General features: G+C 42.7%; 1 protein-coding gene across 2 annotated transcripts; it reads right to left on the bottom strand.

The window, feature by feature from the left end:
- Window positions 1-3595: 3595 nt before the first annotated feature.
- arhgap31 (Rho GTPase activating protein 31) lies at window positions 3596-22501 on the bottom strand. Of its 2 annotated transcripts, none has more exons than XM_030792861.1 (12): window positions 22341-22501; window positions 14019-14121; window positions 13599-13743; window positions 12605-12687; window positions 11644-11751; window positions 11068-11210; window positions 9598-9805; window positions 8854-8975; window positions 8300-8356; window positions 6915-7778; window positions 6481-6650; window positions 3596-6233 (listed from the first exon to the last, which is right to left on the bottom strand). In XM_030792861.1, exons 1-12 carry the CDS (start codon window positions 22438-22440, stop codon window positions 3864-3866), a joined length of 4473 nt encoding a protein of 1490 aa, XP_030648721.1. In that variant the 5' UTR covers window positions 22441-22501; the 3' UTR covers window positions 3596-3863. The 2 variants fall into 2 exon arrangements, with proteins under 2 accessions (XP_030648721.1, XP_030648722.1); XM_030792862.1 differs by having other exon boundaries at window positions 6933-7778.
- Window positions 22502-23834: the final 1333 nt, after the last annotated feature.

The following is a 23834-nucleotide window of genomic DNA, read 5'->3' as shown; positions in this document are numbered from 1 at the left end:
TGATCAATATCTGTTGGATCCAAATCCGGGCACGCAAACGCCCACGCGTTGCCACGTCAACAATGTTTAAGGAGCTGAAATGTCTTCAGCATTTATTACTTCTGGCTGCAATCCTGCATTCTTATCGTCAGTGCTGTCATCTGTCAAAATTACAACCGGGCCGTTCTTCATTACGCACATTTCTTTTCTTTGCTTCGTTAAGCTGAGTCCTCGGACGAAGAGAAGAAGCAGAAGTTTTGGGGAGGTCAGGTGCACATTTGGTAGCTTCTGAGAAGAATTAGGAACAGTCAAGCAGAACTGTGCCTCTTATGTGTTTTGAACACACTTCTTTCTCAGGTTCTTTTAGTTCTTTTTCCAGCGTCTCCTGAGGCTGACTAGGCCACGCTTTGTCTCTTCTCCTTTTCAGTTTTCTGGTCCCCTCTCTTCTCCCCGGCATTGTGTATTCTGTTTTGCTCCAAACCGTTGCTGTTTATCCTTGCCTTTCATGTTCTTACTTTTCCCTAGATTCACATGATATCGTCATGAAGCCACTGTCTCTCTTTACCAGTCTGTATGTCACGTTTACATTTAATCTGACATGCTGTTTTGTCGTGCTTCAAATAGTCATTCAAGCAAAACTGAGCATCTTCAATGATTTCAAACACGTTAACATCTGGAGGGTCCCTGCCTCCTCTCTCAGATGAAGGTTTATGTACTCAGGTAGCCATCACACACACCACGCTCAGTACACAAGTAAACAATGCAAACAATACTGCGACCTTGCAAGCTTGAAACAAATATGAAACAACTCACTCTCATTCTAGCCACATATCAATATCGTAATGTGGCAATCCCATGGGCTTGCAGGTTGAAAAGTTGTTTGTTTTTTCATAGCCCTCTACCCATTGTACTATAGCAACAAGGACTCAGACGTCGGTTGAGGTTTTTCCTCCGAATTTCACTCGGCCAGCTTCCGTGTCTTTTAGAAGGTGTGAAATGTGGCTCACCAAAAGTGAAGGTGTTCCTGGGTATTTGCCCTTGGCATTTTTAACTCCAGTGTCAATATGGGTTGTTAGACTGCACTGATGAATGAGCAGGCTCAAGCATCTTCAGTGTAGAGGAACAAGATTGTTCATTAATAAAAGTTCTGTGTACAGGGTACAAGGCATTACATTCTTTCTCCTCGGTACCCCCCCCCCCCCATCTCTCTCTCTCTCTCTCTCCCTCTGTCTATTTTACACATTTTACAACTTGACTCACATACCAGCTTTAACTGGTTCATACAGCTTGCTTTTGACTATACTGACAGAGAGAACTGTTATTACGTTATCCTTGAGCAAAAGAGCAGACTGCAGCCAAAAGAAGACACGTAGTGTGTGTCGAACAGATAAATGAAGACAACATATACTGGAACAACAATCTACATATCTAATATGAGAAATGAACAGGTGAGACATGACTAGTGAACTGTCCAACTTTCCAGTGAAAAGAGTTGAGATACTGACCCCCCAGGGACACAGTGAGACAAAAAAAAAAAACCCAACACTTCTCTGACAACATTAAACCATAATAAGAAATAAACAGTCTTAATATTATAACAGCTTTGTCTCACCAGCCTGCCCTCAAATGACCATCACACTTTCATCAACTGACATTTCAAGCACAAGCCAGAGGTAAATACATTTATAAAAAGTATATTTATTATTCTGTTGGGTACATAAAATTATACAGTGGGTACATATAATTAATTCAGTTTGACAATAAGGATGTATAGATAGCAAAATATTAATCTGGTTATTATTGACAACATTCAGTATGCTGGTCCTGTTACCATCCTTCAATACATAACAATTCAACCAATTCAGGCATCAGTATTTTTACAGATGCTTTTCACTTTAATCACACAGCACTTCCTTAAGCCACTTCATTTCTTTTTAATATTTTATGCTCATCTTTTCATCCTAACTGCCCATCACTCAACAGTTCCTTATAAATGTTTCTTTGTAAACCAACCGTTCAGTAAACCTATCAAGCAAGTGAAAAAAAGACAACACACTACTACATCGTGCTTTGAAATTGTGTGAAAATGCTTTGATTCATTTTCTTTTCTATACAAGTGAGATGGCCATTTATTTCTCTTATCAGAGGCCACAGACATCAGTCTGTATTATTGCTGAAATGTGATGAAATTTCCAACAGAAAGAAGTGTTTGTTAATACAAAAGAATAAGCAAGCAAAAGTATCATTTTTTTAAAGAAAGTAAGTGGATAAATAAATACATTTAAAGTATTTCAAACAGTTTCAGTCTTTTTTTCTTTGCTTTTTTTTCTTTTTTTTTTAACAATCAAAATACATACAGAACATAATTCTCTCATTACTGCAGGTTCTGAGGGTTTACCGCATACTTGAATGTGTATGCAAACGGTAAAGTCAGTCCCAGACACACAATACTGTTATTACCAAAACTTCTGAAGACTAACTGAGTCTATCATTTACAAAAAGCTTAGCAGCTACAAAGAAACTGTGAGTACACATCAAGTGTATCCCCATTTAGGCAAACATTCATGCACATAAGTGTTGAATCTTTCATTTTTAAAAATAATCACCCATGTCAACTGGGAACATTTAAAATAGTCAGTGATGACACTTACATGGAGAATGTGATAAAACAGTCGGTTATTTCTTGTTGGGTTTTGATTCTTGCTGAAAACTCTGGAGGTTACGTTGGGCTACTTTGTAACACTGTAATTGCAACCCACAGAAATGCACATATTTGAGGGGTACAAACCAAGAATTCTCCAGTATTTCTGTAGTTGTCGTTTTACATTGTCCTCGTTGAACTACAAGCTTTGTTTTGGAACAGTTTGTCTCAAAGTGATGCCAAGTCAGCATATGCAAACCTGCAACATTCTCCTTTCTCTTCCTGGTCCTGGCATACTGAAACCAGTCATGCCAGTATGTCCTGGACTGTTTGCTTTGTTTTGTTCTCTAGTGTAATACTCACCCTCCACAGATTAGCTACGTCTGTGCTTGGCATTATTCTAGCCGATTGTGACAAAAGGGTTATAATGAAATTATGGAGTGGGGGGCAGTGTTACAGTCTTTTCTTGAAGTTCAGGTCTGTTTAAAATTTGGACTGACACAAGAGTGTAAGCAGGGCTGTTATATTTGTAAAAGGACTGAGTGTCTCACAAAACAAACCCAGCCCTTTCCGTTTTGTTTACTAGAAACTATTTTTCCAGTGGAAAAGGAAGTTGAGTCATGCCTGTTTAACAGGAGTAACAGTTAACGCAGATACTCACCAGAGGGATTAGGAATATGGAAATAAGGTGTAAGACTTGTTTTGAGAGAGGCAGAAACTGTCGGGCATGAAACATTGAAATTTGAGGTACTTGTTTCTTTTGTCTCAGTTTTTAAAAAAAAAAAAAAGTAATGTTTTCAATCGGTAGACATGCTCTTTTGAAAGAGGACAAGACAAGAGTGTAAAAAGATCTAACATTTTGAATAACACTGTGTAGTTTTAAATGCTACATAAATAATATCTCATCATATTGATAAAGCCTACGAGAATTGAGGACTTGTATGTTTGTAAAAAGAGGTGAAAACTGAACTTGCCATGTAGAACATTGATAGGTCTTGCCTGCAATGAACTTCATTTAGTTTTGGCACAAAGAGGAAGTTATAGCTTGACTTTGAAAGAAAGCCTGCAGCCTTGTTTTGCAATAAAGCTTAATACTTAAATTACACAATTCTTCAAAAAAGAATTTGTTTTCACTTTAAGAGTTCTTTCTGTAGCATAGAGAGTGTTGATAAAAGAAAGACACTGTATTCTCAATTCCAGAGGATTACTCGAGATACCGTCTTGAATTAACATGCAGAGTCGGTCACTCAATCTGCCTGTTACTCCGGCTATCAAATATCATGGACCTTCTCTGAGGCTGATAGAAACAACTGGTTGAAGTTTCAAGTCTCTGTCCGCTTTTGGGCAAAGTCATTTTGTTGCGCAAGGTTACCCCCTCAGGAGTTTTAAGGTTCTCTGCCAGTTCCTTGGAGAAGACGTCAAGTGCTGATGTCTCAGTTGGGCTTTTGATAGGTGAGAGCATGAGTTTGCCATCATCCCCTAGTGGAGGGTAGTCCATAATGGGAAAGGGAGGACTGAAGAGGATGAGGCTTTGCGGCCTGGGTCGGTTTCTAAAGGATGACCTTTGTAACAGGGTGGATCTATCAGGTCTGGGACAGTCACCATAAGTGTCCCCATTGGCAGACCGCTTCCTTCTCAGCACTGGTAGATCTTGTATAGGTGTTGGTTTAGAGGGGTCTGCCGCTTTGTCGGTTGGTGCATGTCTTAGGTGTCTTGGAGCTGGCTCACGGTTTTCACGCTCTTCCCTAGGATCTTTGACCAGCTGAAGAGGAGCGACCATCTCTGTTTTCTCTGCCTTGATCTTTGCTGATTCCTTCTCTGGTTCAGTCTTGTTTCCCAGATCAGAGCCTTTTTCAAACAGTGGATGAGGTATGTGGCTATACTGAATTTTTGGAGGAATAACAGGCACGGCTTTGGCCTGGCATGTTTTGATCATAAATGGCGTCCGAATGGAGGACACACTGACTGGTGCGGAATTACGCCTCATTGGTGCCTGACGATCATTCAGGAACATCTCCAGTTCCAAGGACATTCCGCCATGTTTACTTACAGAGGGTGTTGCTGCTCCTCGCTGATTGGAGGGCGATTCTGCAGATTCCATGTTCTGTTGATTTGAGATATCCCGAATGCATCTGGGTCCTAGGTCCAGGTTAAGGGAATAAGGTCTGTGTTTGGGAACGATATTTTCCTCATTTCTTTCTTCCAGGCATGAATCATGAGATACTTGTCTATGAAATCTTTGGGAACAAGAGGTATTCCTCTGTTTTGGAGTACCTGTGTTCCTCTTTGGGAATCTTGTAGCCTCATCTTGGATATTAGAATTATTAAAAGATTCAAACTCTAGATTTTCACATTTGGTCTCTGTTTTTCTGTTATTCCCTTGTACATTAGCACTGAGATACAGCTCTGAAATCTTTACGACACTGGATTCTTCAGCTTTTGACTTTTTGCCGCTGGATGAAAAGTTGATGTTCGCAAGTCCTGGATCACCAGTCTCAACCTTGCCGCCATGAGATGGAGGAGAGGTAGTTGCAAGAGCAGGTTCACAAGTTGCCATCTTTTTGTTCTGAGATGAAGAAATAGTGCTTGCAAGGCCAGATTCAATGGTTGCCACTTTTTTGCCTTGAGATGATTGAGAAACGAAAGTAAGTCCTTTTTCTCGAGTTACAGCCTTATCATCTTTGGAGGGCTGCTTGACCTTTGCCCCATCCAGACATGACGATGTCTCTCGCACAAGGGGGAAGAGATCTTCCAGTTTTGGTGAGTGAAGGGGGCTTGTCACCCACTGTTTAGTAGTGCTGAAGTCCTCCCAAGGTTCCACTTGGTCCAGCCCCCCTGAAGTCCCAACCCAGCAATCCTCGTCATCCTGCTGTGGAAGGTCCAAGGTGAGTTGTTTCTTGTCCAAGCACTTCGATAGGTCCTCAATGCTCCCTTGCATTTGGAGTGTCATGTCCCCTTTAGTGCCATCATGGGCAACTTTTCCCTCTTTTTGTGGGCTGTCCTGCAAGGCAAAGGGTTCCTTTTCATCTCTATCTGGAGCAGGACTGCTAATCCTTCCTCTGACATCACCACTCGGGTATTCTGAATGGTCCGTCTGTGCGACTTGATCGTTCTGGGCCGAACCGGTGCATGGTTCAGTGCTGCGTATGGGCCACGGCTCAGCATCGTGGAGTATGTCCGTTTCTCTCAGATTGAACAGCAGCGGCAGCTGTAGCCTGTTTGCCATCACGTCCAGCGACTCCAGCGACGCAGAAACCTGGGTCGGATGATCTTTTCTGACGCTGCTGAAATCGCAGGGCGCGTCACATGAGAGCAGTCTTTCCGGAGAGGGCTTCAGTACTGGGGTATAGACAGATGCGTCAGAATGATCAGTCATGTGGTACTTGGTGAGGGCTCTGAGGTGCGCGGTAGAGGACAAGGGATGAGCAGGCAGACTGCTCCGTCGTTTAGCGTGGGCACCAGACTTCACTTCCCAGTCATTTCCAGCAGCCTTGGTCAAAGAGCCACTGATTCTCAGTGAATCCTCTGGTGCATTGGCGTCAGACTCTGTAATATGAAGCTCCTGATGTACGTCAGACCACAGCTCGTTGTTGATCAGTTCAACAACTGTGTCCTGTGTTAAAAAAAAGACAAACAGGCAGGAAACAATAATTAAACAGTGATAAGATGTTGTGCTCGTGTATGGAAGACTCACTCTTGGTATTACTGAAGCAGCTTGCTGTCATTGACCATGGCAGTTTATAAATAGAATAGAATAGAATAGAATAGGCTTGAGCATATAGCAGTGGAATAAAGCTTAGTTTTATTTTTCTTTCTTTTCTGTGTGAGTATTTGGTTGGATATGCTATTACAGCTCTTACCAGTTCATTCAGAGTTGCAGGCTCCTGGTGTTGTAGTAGCTCAGAGTCCAGTTTTTTCCCAGGAGACTGTGGCGTCTCTTTGTTGTTCCCTGTTGTTTTAGCATAAGTTGGTTGCTGAGGGTGTGAAACATTCATTCTTGGACTCATGTTTGTCTTTTCCTGGTCAGTGTCTGGAACAATGAGTGTTTGGAACAGGGGATAATATTAGATTTTCTGTGAACTGATACAATATAATCTCTTGTTTACATATTCAGTTCCTGAGTTACTTTACTTGAAATATTTTCCTTATAGCATAAAAACAAGAAATGCTTTTGCAACCTTCAAAATCTTTTAAACACTCAGACAGCACACACGCACACGCACACAGACTCACACACACACACACACACACACACACACTCACACACATGAAATGCCCCACATATACTACACACCCACTGCACTCCTCTTACTCGTTGGCGTCCTGTTAGATGCCATCTCCCCAGTGCTTCTCTCCACATTTTGGCTCTCCTCCTTCTCTGATGGGGTGGAGCTGCTGTTGCTATAGATACTGTTTCCACTGCCTCCGCTGCTGTTGCCAAGAGGGAACTCCCTGTACCCAAGACTGCTATTGCTTCCGTGCAGTCCATGTGCTCTGTCTCTAAATCCAGCACTGCCTGTGCTCCCGCTGCTACTGGTGGTACTGGGAACAAACTCCCTAACACCAGCGCTTCCAACACTAACGCTCAGCTGTAACTCTGGAGACCCAGCCTCTCTGCCGGACTTCGGGAGCGCCCCAGTGGGCCGGTCCTTCACTGGAGCCCGACAGGGGGTGCTGTTCGAGCTGATGACGGCAGACACCCGGAGAGGCACAGAGACGGCGAAGGGTTCGGAGATGTTGAGGGCCTTGCGCTGGTGTCGAGGCGACGACTCAAGTGGGAAAAGGCTTCCGGGGAAAGATGGCCTGGAGGAACCGTTGTGCGCGGAACCGGAATACAACATCCTGCGATTTTTCGGAGAGGTGGGCTGGCAGCTGCTCAGGTCGTCTCCTTTGAAAACTTTTAGCTGCTCCGGGAGGGATTTCTGGAGAGGTGAGGAGGGTGAGGAGGACGAAGGTGAGGCATTCGGAGCGCTGCTTTTCTTGACGCTCGGACCGCCCCCCGAAGCTCCGCTGACTTTCCTCAGGTCCGCCTCCCAGTTTGGATCCAGGTCACTCAAGTCATAGTTGATGTCTGAGCCCAGAGTTCGAGATTTCACAGTTGGCACAAAGAATCCATTCGCCCCGCCTGCTGGGGCAAACTTATCTGCTTTGTCCTCATCTGGGGTGAAGAAAGGGGGGAGAGTGGGGGTGGTGGGTGGGGGGATCACATGTTAAAACAGAATTTTCTTTCATATTCTCCACACAAAAGTATTGCTTCGCAAAACAGTCACGGTATTGATTTCAGTTATATTCTTTTTTTTTTAAACAATGGTGCCTCTCAGACATGTCCACTTGGAGCCTCTTCTTTTGCTTTTCACATGTTGTGCTTTCCAAGAAGAAGTTAATCAGATTTTTCCAGTAATAAGTTTAATGATTAATTCACTAGATGCGTTGAGTAAAGCAAATATGTTAACTAGTCGGGGTGCATTTAAGGAAACACATTGATCTAAACAATACTTTAAAAAATATTTATTCATAGAAACACTGAATATAAATCTCTAATTATGTAAATCTTCACTTATTGATCTGGCAGCGAATGACATTTCTAAGAACTGTTGTGATGTTGAAAAACCCAGACCATGTAACGCTGAAAGAGGTCTGAGAACTAGGCCTGAGGCAAGAATGATGCTTTAGCCCCACCTGTTGGCAGAGAGCAGAGAGAATCCATACTTTTGGATGGTCTAATTACAGGTTTGTCTGTAGAGGAGAAAGACATAATTTTACATACTTCAGAACAGAACTTTATTTGGCAGCGTGTTAAATTAGTCTCTGTATGTATTTTCTGGTCATATATCATGCACACAGCTGACACAATACTGAATCATTTTATGAATGTAAAAACCTGAGCTTAGAAAGCTTACACCTCTTTCTTACGTTTTTACTGCAAAACGTTTCTCCTAAAAATTAAATTAAGTTCTGTTGATGCTTTACTGGACAAAATTACACACACTGACTGTTACATCCTCCCATTTTTCTCATTCAGTTCCTCTCTCTCTCTCTCCCTCCCTCCCTCCCTCCCTCTCTCTGTCTCTCTCTCTCCCTCCCTCTCTCTCTCTCTCTCTCTCTCCCCCTCTCTCCCTCTCTCTCTCTCTCTCTCTCTCTCTCTCTCTCCCCCTCTCTCTCTCTCTCTCTCTCTCCCTCCCTCTCTCTCTCTCTCTCTCTCTCTCGCTCCCTCTCTCTCTGTCTCTCAGTACCTGAGATATTCTGTGCTCTCATGAACACACTCCCGTTACGGCTCAGTTTTCCTTTGGAGTCAGTGACTGATCGGCCCAGACTAAAGATGGCCTTCCATTTGGACTTTCCAGGGATTTTCCTTCTGAATCAGAAAGGGGGAAAAAAAATCAAACTTTGTTAATATCACATTTGCTTGTTTGTGTATTTACGCTGGTGAATATGACTTTAGAGAGCTTGATAAATGCGTGAGAGTAGCTCTTTACACTGCGGGACAGACCTGAATGTCTCTTTGGCTCAATATTAACCACAAACTGTGTGGGAAGTCTTGATGGATGACTTTGTAAGATGATTTTAAAATTGTAATAGAGATTTAAAAATTTCCAGTAGTTTTTCTTTATTGCCCAAACGTTCATGCCTACGCACTGTGTGTGTGTGTGTGTGTGCGTGCGTGTGCGTGTCTGTGTGTGTATCGGTGTGTGTGTGTCTGTCTGTCCATCTGTCTGTGTGTGTGTGTGTGTGTGTGTGTAAGTATTGTCCCTTACTTGCTGTCGTTATGGTCTATGACATTGTGGTAGAGGGTGGCAGTGTTGGTGTTTGTGTGTCTGTCTGTCTGCCTCTGTGAGTGTATAAATATTGTCCCTTACTTGCTGTCATGACGGTCTATGACGGTATGGTAGAGGGTGGCAGTGTTGGTGTGTGTGTGTGTCTGTGTGTCTGTCTGTCTGTCTGTCTGCCTCTGTGTGTGTATAAATACTGTCCCTTACTTGCTGTCGTGAAGGTCTATGACGGTGTGGTAGAGGGTGGCAGTGTTGGTGTCTGGGAGGCTGTTCTCTCGTTGGCGCTCCTTGCGTGCAGGGTGGTTGGGACTTAAGGAGCGGGCCTGGGCCTCCTCTAAACTCATCAGTTTCATTGGTCCACACTGGGCTGTGGCTGGCAGAGTGGCATACTTCTCCCCACACACTAAACCAGTGCCTGAATGGAAGAGCAGAGGTGGTCTGTGAGCGTTAAACCAGGCAGGAGCATGTGTCGCTTCTGGGAAAACTTGCATTAGCATCAGCATTACGTTGTAACATCAGTCAGAAAAAAACAACTCACAGCTTGTGGACAAGGCGGCTTGTTTTTTGGAAAACGTCTTCAAAATGTTGAAATATTGATTATTTGATTTTCCTCACATGCACATATCGGTTTACAATTTTCAGTTTGGATCAATTCATTTTTTTTCTCTGACAACGGTGGCACGTTTTAGAATGAGAGCACTGGATTTACCAGTAAAATGTTCGTGTCGTTAAAACAATCTCACGATCACACAAAACATTGTCAAATATTGCATATTTGTGTTTGAACTCTTTTTTGTTTTGTTTGTTTATTGTTCTAGACAGGCAGGGTTGTCATACTACTCAGGAGAGTCTTGGTTAAAGAATAGACACGTCCCCTAGGTGTGCGTTTGCAGGCGGTTACGCCATTAGCAACGCAAGCCGTTGTTCTGATCAAACACAACACAATGGACCAAATGTGGTCACTACCTGTTTGCTCGTTAAGTTGGGTTAGATCCCAGTATTTACACATTGTTCTTTGGCTTTAATTCCGCTCTTCTTTTGTATTCCTCTGGCCCTCCCACAGACTACATACCGCCGCTTCCAAGTTATGTGCGTGTATATGTGAGAGAGCTGTTATGAAACACGATCAAGAAAATATCCACTACTAGAAATGCTTAAGAGAAAATATGCCAGTTTTCAAAAATAACCGTACAGTAATTTGGCTACGAAACAAAAACGAGCTTAATTCAGTCAAGCTGCAAACTGTGCCACTGGAATGAGAGTGAAATATTTGGCACTTTGCTGTTGTGTGGAAAAATAAATGAATAAATTAAAAAAAAAAGAAAAAAGAAAAAAAAAAGGAATCAACAGCGTTTGTACACCACTCAACATTGTTTGAAAAAAGAACGTAAGCCAATTTAGACATTGTTCTCTTTACGCTGACGGTTCATTTCGCCTTAGGCAGTTGTCATTTTAGCTTGAATAGGAGGCATCATGCTAACATGTTTAAAATCTTCGTGTGGGACCGCGTCCAGATCTCTGAGGTGTACAGTTCAAACGTGTCTTTTTACGAAGCATTCGCTCACTCTAACAATGGCATTTCCACGGGGGGGGGGGTTGGAGTGAATGGGAGGCGCTGTAACCGGTTTTTGGGAGTCTGGGTCTTTTTGGTCGACAGACTGTGGGTTTTGGACGTACCTTCCCGAGGCCTGGGGGGGTCGGTTCCGTGGTCAAAAAGCTGCTCGGTGTGACTGAGGATAAACTCCACAACAGTCTGCTGCACCCGCACCTCCTGAAACGCAGAATCTCCGTTACACGAAGACACCTCGATCTCCTTTGACCTGTTTCAAAACAACAACAACAACGACAACGAAAAACAATGTGAGGGATTTTTTTTTTTTGATTTGCAAAGCACCGTGAACAATAGCATTTATTATGAATTATTCAAATAACTTGTACCTTAAGCATCTAAAAAAAATCATTTTAACAAAACTCTGCAGTGTGGACAATGAGTTGGTCCAGTTTAAATGGATTGAGTTGTGTCTTAAATATCTACGATATGTAGATAATATAGGATATGACTAGACAAGAACAGGCTATTGAAGAGGACTGGCTGTTTATGAAGAGGATTGGCTGTTTATGAAGAGGATTCGCTGTGATTACTTTTGTAATTATTGTTTAATTATGAAAGTTGGTGGGGTAATGAAGCTAAGGTTATAAAAGCTGATGCTGATGGGGAGTGTGGGCAGACAGTGCCAAGGCTGCTCCGCTCACCGTAATAGATTCGGTGCCCACACCAGTGCCAGGTTCCTGGCATGCATGTTAGTCTGGTGACTGAATGTAGCCAATCGAGACAGATGTTTGCTGAGGTACTCCAGAGTCCTGCAGACAGACAGACAGACAGACAGACACACACACACACACACACACACACACACGCACACACATACAGTGTTAGAATATATGAATGTTAATGACTATAGTAATAGCACACAATACAATATGTGTAAAGCTGCTCTATACATCAGGAGCTCTGTCATATCAGTCAACACAGTAATTACTCACATCAGTACCAGGAAACTTTACTCAACTACATCTTAACTGTGCCCCAAGACTGCTCTTACTCAACACAGACTTAACTGTGCCCTAAGACTGCTCTTACTCAACTACATCTTAACTGTGCCCTAAGACTGCTCTTACTCAACACTGACTTAACTGTGCCCTAAGACTGCTCTTACTCAACACGGACTTAACTGTGCCCTAAGACTGCTCTTACTCAACACGGACTTAACTGTGCCCTAAGACTGCTCTTACTCAACACGGACTTAACTGTGCCCTAAGACTGCTCTTACTCAACACGGACTTAACTGTGCCCTAAGACTGCTCTTACTCAACACGGACTTAACTGTGCCTTAAGACTGCTCTTACTCAACACGGACTTAACTGTGCCCCAAGATTGCTTTTACTTAACACGGACCTGCCACACCCGTGCAGTACAAAAATAATAATGCGTAAGTCCTTGGTAAAAAATTCAAATGACACCACACCATGCTAACCACAGAGACATACAACAAACTCTGCTCCGGAGACTGCACACGCTTTATGCAAAGCATTGAGAGAGATCATTGACAGAGCTGCTTTTGAGTGATCGCTCCTTTCAAAGAACACTGAGTGTGTTCTAATAACAATGTGTGTGAAGGGGGAAAAACTGTGTGAATTTGAATGGGACTTTCACCTGCGGTGACAGATTGGCAGCTCTTTGATGACGCTCTGAATGTTGTGAAGTTGCTCATGTTGGTCTTTCACTGAAACGGCGTCCTGTTCAAAGCAAAGGGGGATGTCTTAAACAACGCCGTCACAGAGGGAAGCATTAATCATATGTACAGTACACAATAATTACAGTGTAGCTTCGCATAATGACGGGCTTTGTCATAAACTCAGCACAGTGGCACAGTCCTGAGAATAGTAACAACAGGATTAAGGCTATGTGGCGATAATCCAGACACTAATGTATGACTGTAATGCAGGGATTTAACAGGGCCTGTGTCTGTACAGTACCAGTCCGGGCCAAAGCTCTTACAGTTTGGTGGTACTGTGAGGTGAGTACGTAACCTAGGGTTAACGGGATGGGTAAAACTGCACAGCAGTGTTAAGTGAACTGAACTTGAGTTTGTGTTATTGTTCCATCCCCGAACACAGCAGTGCACGTCACTGTTTAGATGAAAAGCTGAAACTGTGCACATACTTCTTTTTAAAAATACTTAACCCAAAAGATAATTGCAATTCGTCATGTGCAGGAAGGGTTTTTTTTGTCCTGCTGTACCAAAAACTGGCTGGAGTGTGACCCCAAAACTGTGATTGTTATGTATTGTGTATTGTGTATTGTGTTCTACCCTTCATATGAAGAAGCTTAGTGATGAGGTTACTCTGTTAATACCCATGTCTTGATGGGATGTGATGATTTTGATAAACATGTGATGATTTTAATAAACATGTGATTCTTATGTCCATGTGAATCATTTACTCTTCATTCTGTAGCCACTGCAGCCTAAACAGGGTGAATGAAGTGAGAATTCATTTCCTCATAACGTGAGCTAGCATCATGTCATTCATGGCTTCTAAATAAAGCAGTAAAATCACCACCTTTACTCTAGTCCAGTCTGGTCTTGGCTAGTCTAGTCTCGTTTTGCTGAGTCTTATCTTGTCCTAGATCATTTCCTGTCACTCACGGTGAATTTTTTGTAGAGTTCATAGGTGAGCAGGGGGTTGGGGAGTTCTCTGAAGTAGAGTTTGCATAAAGAGCCCACACAGTGGATGTCCTGAAGATAAACCTCCTTAGTAAGGTCAGGGCATGAGTCAGAGCCAAACTCCTGCCTGTGTGTGACACACACACACACACACACACACACACACACACACACGTACGCACGGACACACACACGTACACACACACACAAACACGTAAGCACATACAAAAAAAAAACGTGCAAGACAAAACACACACGGTTGTTAAACTGTCAAAACTCAGTAAACAGAGAACTGATTAAGCAATCTTTCCTTGTCATGTCACTAAATGAACACATAAAACCCAGAATTCTGTGTGTCTTATTGACACAGCCGTGGTTTTATCGCCATGGCGACGGTGTTACCGTAGTTTCTGGATGTTTGAGGTGATCCCTGAGAGTCTGTAGATTCCGTCCACAATTCCATGTTCCTCTATAAACTCAGCACACGTCTTCAGAACCTGAGGAACTGGACCAGAACAAAAGGCATGTGAATAACTATGACATCAACACCAAACCAAGCCCAGCAGTCTGAGTGTAGGGAGTAGTCCACCATTCAGCATCCACAATACTTTAGTACCACAACCCCTCCTCGCCCCCACCCCTCTCTCTGTGTGTAACACACACACACACACACACACACACACACACACACACACACACACGTACACATACACACACACACACAGACTCACATACATACTGTACACAAACACACACACACACACACACACACACGTACACATACACACACACACACAGACTCACATACATACTGTACACAAACACACACACACACACACACAAACACACACACACACCCGCCTGAAGTCTTTGTTAAATTCATAGCTAAACCAAAGCACTCTGTGGAGTGCACCAAAGAAATATTCAGTATAACTAATTTCTCACTACTGAGACGTTCAAACCAATGAACCATGGACACAATCCAATATTTACAGTGCCTTAATAAACTACAAATCCATCTCACAAAACACTTTTACGATATGAAAGCCACGTCCCTGTCTGTTCTACAGTGCGGCAGTGGACCAATGCTGCTTACCTGTTGCACATCAGCGTCTCTCTAACTGTCCGTCTCAGGCCCAGCATTTCAGGCTTGATTAGAGCCGATGGCATTAGGAAGTCTAATAAGGGATTCGGATGTTTGGCGTATGAAAAACAGTTTACTAAAACTGCAGAGGTAGATTAGACTCAGACTCCTACAGAGGTCTGCAGGTCCGTGGTCGCTGGGTGTGTAAGATTATGTGGGATAAAGTATAAATCGGTGGTGCATGAGGTAAAACCCTGCTTCCTGAGCCGCCCGCTTTTAAATCAAACCTCTCTCTACTGCACATGCACAGTGTGAAGCCAGGATGTGGAGAACATGGTATTTTTGCTCTTGTCGGTGGCCATGACGGAGACAGTACCAGACAGAGCCCTCCCTCTGTAAAGGAGCATGACCGTGTCTGAGCTGCTCACACACACTCTCCCGTCGTCGTCGTTGGCTATTGCACACAGCCTGCACCTTGAATGATAACATGTTGATATTTGCATTGTGGGCTGGTTCTCTAGACAAAGTCAAGCAGAAATTCACTGGAAAAGGAATACCACGTTGTTTGGTTCCCCTCACGTTAGCATTAGGCCACAGGAAAGAGTCCGGCTCAGAAAAATGGCCACAGCCTTTCCCCTCACCAGATGATCAACGAGTTTCCGCATTGGATTCATGATAAACTTACACTCTGATAATCTGTTTCACTGCCGTTTGAAATATTGTAAAAGCAAAATGTTCGTACCAAAAGATACGATGGGTTGCTTCCTGTCATTAAAAGAATAAATGAACATGTATTTCCATAGTTTGCATGTGTTTAGCATGTTCTCCAGGCTTAAAGGTGTTTGCTATAACAGAACATGGTTGTAAATTTAAAGGAGTCTAAAGCAGACTCTGTTGTTTAGGCGTTAGATAACTTGGGTTCCTGTACCAACTGTTCCTAGTTTATGTGGGTAGCATATGCAAAATTTGGTTTCTCTTTGTCTGTACACAGTGTTTCAGGGATAGTCCACACTTAATGAGAAAGCCACACTTATCTTCTGTTTCCCCACCAACTGTAGCCTCACCATCTGCCCGGTGGGCACATGGGCACAGAGGGAACGTTTCCAGCCAGAAACGGAACAAAGCCTTGGAGCTTATTTATAAAAGAGCTGATGGAACCAGGGCAAATGCACACACACACACAGAGAGAGAGAGAGAGAGAGAGAGAGGGAGAGGCGAACAGGATGTCATCTCTGCAGAGCAGCTGAGGAGGAGATGGCAAACATAGCAGCCGGAGGTCCAGGGGTGTGGACAGCGTGGAGGAGAATGTAAGGGTTAGACCACTGGGGACTGAACATTAGTGAAAGAGCACTGGAGCTGTTTCTCCTCGGGAAGGCGTGATTGTATATGGAGGTAGTGCCACTGCAGTTCTATTTATTTTGAAGTTAAGTTTAGATTTAACTTAAGCACAATGAGATATATATATATGTGTGTGTGTGTGTGTGTGTGTGTGTGTGTATATCCCCAGATATGAGTGCCTGTCTTTCACTCTAAATGAAATGTGTAAGAGAATGTAAGGAAATGCCCCAAAAACTCCTCTGATTTTGGCCTAAACCTCATTTTCACTTCATTTAAAACAAAGGGCCGTTAGTATCCGTGTCACAGAGACTGTTCTCGTCTTCAAGAAATTCACCAAGAGGCTTAACAAATTTTCTAAAACATGAAACTTCAATTTTTTATTGTTAGAGTAGGCAGTGATGCACGTAAAAAAAAAAACCCTAATATAAACCTAGCAAAAAAGAAAGAAAGAAAGAAAGGAAAGAAAAGAAAAGAAAAGACAGATAGAAAAATACAAATGGTCCAAACCGTCTGCAGTATTTATTTAAACACAGCAAAGGGCCATACACAGCACTGGAAACAACATACATTATAAAAAAACCCTTTGAGTCTCTCACTGACCCGTGGAAACACTCTGACAGAAAGACTCGACTCTGACACAGAGGTCTGCGTGCTGGTTTTTTCTCTGGTTTTCTCTCTGTGTGTCTGGGTGTGAGCTGGAAATCGCAGTGGAACTCTTGTAACAATGTAAAATATGCACAAATGAAAAGATACTGGTAGTTTACTGGAGGTTCTCCGACTGCGTTTTTCACCCGAACAATGACTTTCTATAGAAAACGTACATGTATAAGGCTATATGAGTGACTGCGTTTTTCACCCGAACAATGACTTTCTATAGAAAACGTACATGTATAAGGCTATATGAGTGACTGCGTTTTTCACCCGAACAATGACTTTCTATAGAAAACGTACATGTATAAGGCTATATGAGTGACTGCGTTTTTCACCCGAACAATGACTTTCTATAGAAAACGTACATGTACAAGGCTATATGAGTGACTGCATATGAAACATCTTCATTTCTTGTCAAACTTCTGACATGTTTAACCAAAAAAAAGAGGGGGTTTTGAGATGGAACACGGAATGCTTGGTAGAGCAAATAAACATAAACACACACACACACATAAAAAATAAATTTAAAAAAACAGACTGGTGTGGTCTTCAGCTTCATGTTTATGGCTGTTATTTTGAAATCCAATTACTCATGTGCTAATTCACCAGCTCACACTGTAAATATTTTCTGCAGAGTGTAAACAATTTAAATGATCCTGCCATAACAATAATATAAAGCTATAACACTACACTACACAAATACCTCATGGCAAAGTGGAAAGTGATCCTCTGGTTGCTCATGTCTGTAGGGTTTCAGATCTCACCGATTTTTATCCCTCCACCAACACATTCATCAGCATATGAACGGACAATATTTTCAATCCATGATATATATATATTTTTTTTTACTTTTTTTCTTTTGTTTGGTTGGTCACTGAAGTTCTAAGTGACCTGAGCAATATTTCTGAATGGGTATGTTTAGGTTTTACTCTGCCTCTTAATTACAGTGTTTAGGTCTTCATATAGCTCTGTGATATTGTTTTTTTTTTTTTTCTTATCCCTGTTCATTGTGGAGAAGGTATCCCTTCACAGGAAGTGAAAAAGGGTTTGTTTGTTTCAGAGGAAGGCTGTCCCGCCCAGGCCTTGCAGCTGGTCAGACTCTGGACACTTCCTCTAATAGAAAAGAGCTTTGGGGCTGTTACCACCCAAACCTTGTGCTTCACTTTCTAAACATACCTTCAGTCGTCACATCCCTGGGCATAAAGTCAGGCCTCCACACTCTGTCTCGCTCTGTGCTCTACGGCAGAACTGACTCTGAGATTACAGGTTACGCACGTCAGAGAAAAAAAAATGCCAAAAAGCAGCTACGCATCACTGTAAATCATTAACAACCAACAACAATGACAACAGCACCAACAATAACAACAACAAAACTATATTTCAGTGGTTACATTTCACTTCTGGGTTCAGAGCAGACAAAACCATCAAAAAAGACAAGGAAATCAAATGGGAATCACTGGTTAGACCAACCCTGTCTTTTGTGACTGAAACATTACATACTCTTACAAACGTAGCATGATTACAGGAGAGATTAGGGCCATTTTGTGACTGAAATATTACGTACTTTTATTAACGTAGCATGATTACAGGAGAGATTAGGGCCATTTTGTGCCCCTCAGTTTTGACTCAAGGGAAACGCATGAGGAAGAACTGATGGAATTTCAGGCTGTTTTTTTTTTTTTTAGTATTATTATTATTAATATGGAAGGAACGATCTTTACCGCTTCATTCAAACTGTAACCATTTCAACCTCACCACAATTAGGCTGATAATTTCACTATTTTCCATATTTTAGCATAGTCCCCTTTGCCATTATATTCCCACACAGTGGGGAAGGCTGAGTACCAAAGGTCAACTGAGTGTAACGGTAAAAATAATCGCATAAAAGCTTTTCTTTTTTTGGAGTACTGTCCTTATGCTCTCCTCCCTGCCACAACAGGTCCCATCAGCCAACCTATTCTTTTAGTCTGAAACCCCCACCGTTCCCCAGCCAGACTGCTGCAGCTGGGCTGAGAGTGGTTGAGTTTAAGTGGTCTTCTATGAGATGAAAGGAGTCATGTGTCGTTAGCTGTGCGGAGGATAACCTTCAGAACTACTGGGTCTTTGCCTGTCCTACATGCCAAAGCTCTGAACAGTTCAAAATTGAAAATTCAATATTTGAGTAAAACCGTGAAGGCTACTTGAAGTGTGAACTAGTATTTTTTTTTTTTTTTTTACTGTGTTTTTCTAACGCTCTGGCTTCTCACTTAGCTGCAGAAATTACTTGATGTTGCTACAGAAAACAAAACGCAAATCTTACTTTATAAAGCTCGCTTTCAGTAAAAGTAAAATCCTGGAGGGCAGTAAAATAAATATATCAACAAATGCGTGAGCGAGTAGATAGGACAGACGATAAGCGTAAGTTCAGAATCCGTCAGTGTGTACAGTGGATGGGCAGACGGTGAGTGTACATGAGCATATGTGAGGGGTTGCGTTTGAGGCCTGGGATAAGCCAGGCTGTTTAATATTCCTGCACTAACTCAGAGCAGGGCTGCTGGATGAATGAATAGCTGTCCTGTGACTGCAGAAAGACTGGACCCAAACCACAGTGTACACACCAGAACAGGCCCTCCCCACGAGCTGCCTGGGAGCCGCCGGGCCTCAGCCCCGGGCCTTGGGGTGGGGTGGGAGGGGACAGCAGCCACCGTTATGTCGACGTTTCAGCAATGTTTTGGCAACGTTTTGTTGAATGCGTTGTCAATGTTTCATCAAATATTTTACCAAATGTTTCGCCTGTATCCAATTAGCCTTTTAACCAGTTTAACCGAGCCTTGGTTTCGCCAACGTTTCACCAGCATTTTGCCAGATTTTCACAAACATTATACCAGGATTTTACCCACTTTTTTACCAGGCTCCAGAGCAGCCTAGTAGCATTTAACTTGGGCTGTGGGTTTTTATGCTATCGGTTTTTCATGCATAGATTTTATGCTATGCACAGTAACAGCAACCTAGAAAGTCAAAGCGAATGAGGAACTTAAAAAGATATTAAAGCATCTCTTTAGAAACTGTATACAGAACGACTTTTATAAATGTAATGAAGCCGTATTAAATGTATTTGAACACATTTGGCATACTCATATTATCCATGTATTGCATACAAATATACACAGATCTAGGGAATGCAGTGGTAGCTAGTGCTTATAAACACACGTCTACTCAAATGCTCTATTAAAATCATTACCCTTCATTTCCCCATCAGTTTGGTTTAATGAACCAAAGCATTTATTTATTGGACTGCTGTATTTGTATTCCTGGGTAAGAGGATGGATTTGCCTGTCTTCAGTGATTGGCTGTAGCTTGTTCTCACAAAAGACAATTTGAGTCTTGACAACACAAGTCTTATCGGGCAAGGGCTGAAACCTATAGTTTGTGTGTTTTCTGACACAAACCCGGGACACTGCTTTACTCATCCTAAAACAGCTGAGGGAGGAGAGTCCTGCTAATGAAACCAGTATAATACCATCAGACTTCATAACAGACATTTCTGCATGAAGAGAGAAGTGTTTCCATGAACTGATTGTGCTTCGAAATTGACTAAATCTGTGCATTTATGAAAATCACAAAATCAATTTACAGATCAGATGTTAATGCTATTTTTAGCTGAAAAAATATATATACTGTATCTCTCTCTCTCTCTCTCTCACTCTCTGTCTCTGTATCTACCTATCTGTCTAAATATATATAAAGTGTAAAGTATGAATGTAATGTGTCAGAAAGTATGCACGTTACACACACACACACACAGACACACACACAGACACACACACACACACACACACAGACAATGAGAGTGTATCAGTGACTTGATGTGGTTACGTAAAGCACATAAGATTGCTGGCTATCTCTTCTGAGTGGTAGTATGAGGGACTACATCACAAGGCAAAATCGTGGGCAGGTTTGGCTGGCTGTGGGATACAAACCTGCTGAATAAATGAATAAATGGCACATTAATGTACAGAGAGATGAAAGCCATGCACATTGGTCCTCAAGTATTTACTAAATAAATATCTAAATAAATGTTCATTTTCTCCCCACAAATACCCATAAAAGCCTGCAGACTTTTGCATAAGGACTTGTTTTGAGTGAGGTACAGATAGTTTTCCAACCTTTTCTGTGAAAAGGGTTAGAAATGATTATTTAACTGATGGCTCTCATTTTCTTTGTTGTCTGCAACAAAACAACCTTTGCAAAAATACTTGATGAAAAATTAATTTAGCAAAACTTTGTAAACTGACATTGTGCACTTCTCTGTTTTTCCAGATTTAAGGCAATTAAAAAAATTAATTCCATGACTGTTCTTGTCAGAACAATGGAAACACGTCGGAAACACTGACAGCATATTGTGCTGCTTGAAGTCTTATAATCATAATAATTAAAATAGTAAACAGGTGTTATGTGTTCAAACACCTGTAGCGTAATTACAGAATCATTCTGGCATTGTTTCTCTCTCTCTCTCTCTTTACAGCGTAAACGGCGTAAGTGAACTGAGTGTGACAGGGCAGAAGGCTAAACCACAGGGGAGAGTCCTCCGCAGACCCCTGATTCATCCAGACTGCAGACTGCCGGCGACAAAACTGCCCACAAAACACTCCTGCTTTCCTGCCATTCTCTCTGGCCTCTCGTCCCGTCCACAGGCCCCAGGGACGGAGCCACAGCACAGAGAACCCGGGGAGGGACCCAAACTGGGCTTTTATTCACAGAGAAATCACGTCGGCCGGTGGGCTCAAACACAGCCGAAAATGAATTCAAATCCTTCAGAGATCACATCTATAGACGTATAAAGGACGTCGGTTCGTAAATAGACGTGTATCGTTTTTTGTAACCAGTTCATACCCATTGAAGACATGAGGATATGGGGGGAAAATACTGGTGTCATCGTACTGGATTTAAAAAGGTTCTGTGGTGACAGTCTTTATGTTATAATGGCTGTTTTTTTTTGTATCACTGGTCATTTTTAAACATATTCTAGAGGAATCTATGAACACACAACTACAGACGGGCTAAAATAACATTCAGTCTATATTCTAGTGTATGCTACTGCTCACTTTCATGACCCTCTCTGGGTGATGAAACTCTCTCTTTCAGGCCTGCTACAGTAATGTGCAGCAGACTACAGCCAGGACACTAAACACTAAAGCAGCTAGTTACCACACAGTCATCCCCGCCAGCCTCCATCTGCTCTGGACACGTAAATCAATCCAAAGTTGTAAACAGGGGCACACAGCAAAACGTATGGCCAAATGTGTGTACATTTAAGACACTATTTAAGGAGAACTACAAAACTACAGGAAACCGTGTCTCAGACGCTTTGAGTAAACAGGCAGAAAAAGTTCACCAGTACTTCTCAACTCCAAGCATTTCGGAAAATCTTCGGCCATGTCATATTCTGGGTCTACGCTGAAAAATCTTTGGAAAACTCCGGTCAAGGTGCCGTACATGCTTACACGCAGACTAACTGACTGCTACACATCAGCAGCGGCCTGACGAACTTTCACAATTAAGTCAATTTATTAACGGCAGGAAGTGGACGGCAAGGATCTGAGAGGAAGAAATTCTTCAGACAGTGAGAGAGAGCAGGCAAAGATAAGAAATTTAAAAAAAAAAAGTTTTACCGTCTTGTCCAGAATTCTGTAAGTGTTCTGTCAAGTCACATCCAAAGGCATTTTCAATCGCTTTCCTCTTTGATTTCTGTTTGGCTGCCTTATTCTTCATCTGTGTCCAGTCACTTTTCCCAGTTCAAACTAAACAAAAGCCACAGGTCCAGCGGGCATCCCAAAATAAAAAAAAATAAAAAAATCCCAAAGACAAGACCCAGGGGGAGGGGGGGGGAAGAAAACACAAAAACGAAGGCCTAAATGTATTTTTTAAAAAGTACATGAAAATCAGGAAGTCCAGTCCTCAACAAAAGAATTCAGTCGCTCACATCTTGTTCAAGCACACTGGCACCAACTATCCGAGTGGGAGAGGAATTCTGGAGCAGAGAATATGGCTGACGTCACTCCATAAGTTTTCTGTCTCTTTCTCTCTCTCTCTCTCTCTCTCTTTTCTCTGCGCTATATACAGTCTATCAGATCTTTGAGATGTACAAACCCGGAGACAAAACTGTGGAGCGTTACATTCCCTGAGTCAGGAGGGAATGGCTGCCAGCCCTCTGAGAGGGCTTTTTTTTATCTCAGAATGTCCAATGGCATTAGAAACTAACCATTTCCTGTTGTGTGAGTGTGAGCGTGAGTGCGTGTGTGCATGTGTGCGTGTGTGTGTGTGTGTGTGTGTTTTTCTTTCTTAACCCCTTCTCGCCGTGACCCCCTTTTCCTCTCTTTTCCTCCCTCTCTTTCTCTCTCTTCCTTTCTCTCTCCCTCTCTCCTCCTCCTCCTGTCTTCCCAGTCTGGTTCTTCTCTCGCTCGCTCGCCACACAGGAAGTGCCCCGGCCGGACCGCAGACGTCTCCTCTCTCTCTCTCCCCGGTGCTCTGTGTTCCTCAGCCCCTTGTCTCTGTCCTGTCTTTGCCTGGCCGCGGCTGTGTGGAAGCTGTTTAGCGCTGGCTGTAGCACTGCTGTGGCACAGAGCTATGAAATGTCAAAAGCCTCTGTGGAGGGGAGGGGTGTGGACGCCAGGGGAGGGGAATCACTGCCTGCTTTTTCTCCACCACTTTTCAGATTTCTGACCCCTTTCACTGCTCTCTCTCTCTCTCTCTCTCTCTCTGTGTGTCACACACACTCACTCACAAACTCATGCACACATACAGCCATGGTTTTAACAGGAAATCTGTTCTTTGCCTTCCTGAATGCTTCCAGAGTACACAATTTCCTGCACAGAGTGCCTTGTTTGGAAAACAAAAACAGACAAGCTAAGAGGAAGTGGGGGGAGAGAGAGAGAGCGAGAGAGAGAGAGAGAGAGAGAGAGAGAGAGAGAGAGAGAGAGAGCAGATGGGAAAACGAATGGAGAGAAAAAAAAAGAACACATGGTTTGTGTTATCCATGCCTAAGCCATTTTTTTCTCGTGTCTCTTTGAACCTGACAGAAATTATCAGAGCGGCAACCATACCTGCAACACATGCCGAAATGGCCACACACTCCTACATGTCACATTATCTGGGTTTTCTCTGTT

This window comes from Chanos chanos, chromosome 15, assembly GCF_902362185.1.
Source record: "Chanos chanos chromosome 15, fChaCha1.1, whole genome shotgun sequence".
NCBI lineage: Eukaryota > Metazoa > Chordata > Actinopteri > Gonorynchiformes > Chanidae > Chanos > Chanos chanos.
The sequence above is the reverse complement of the archived record's forward strand: the minus strand, read 5'-3'. Positions and strand labels throughout refer to the sequence as shown.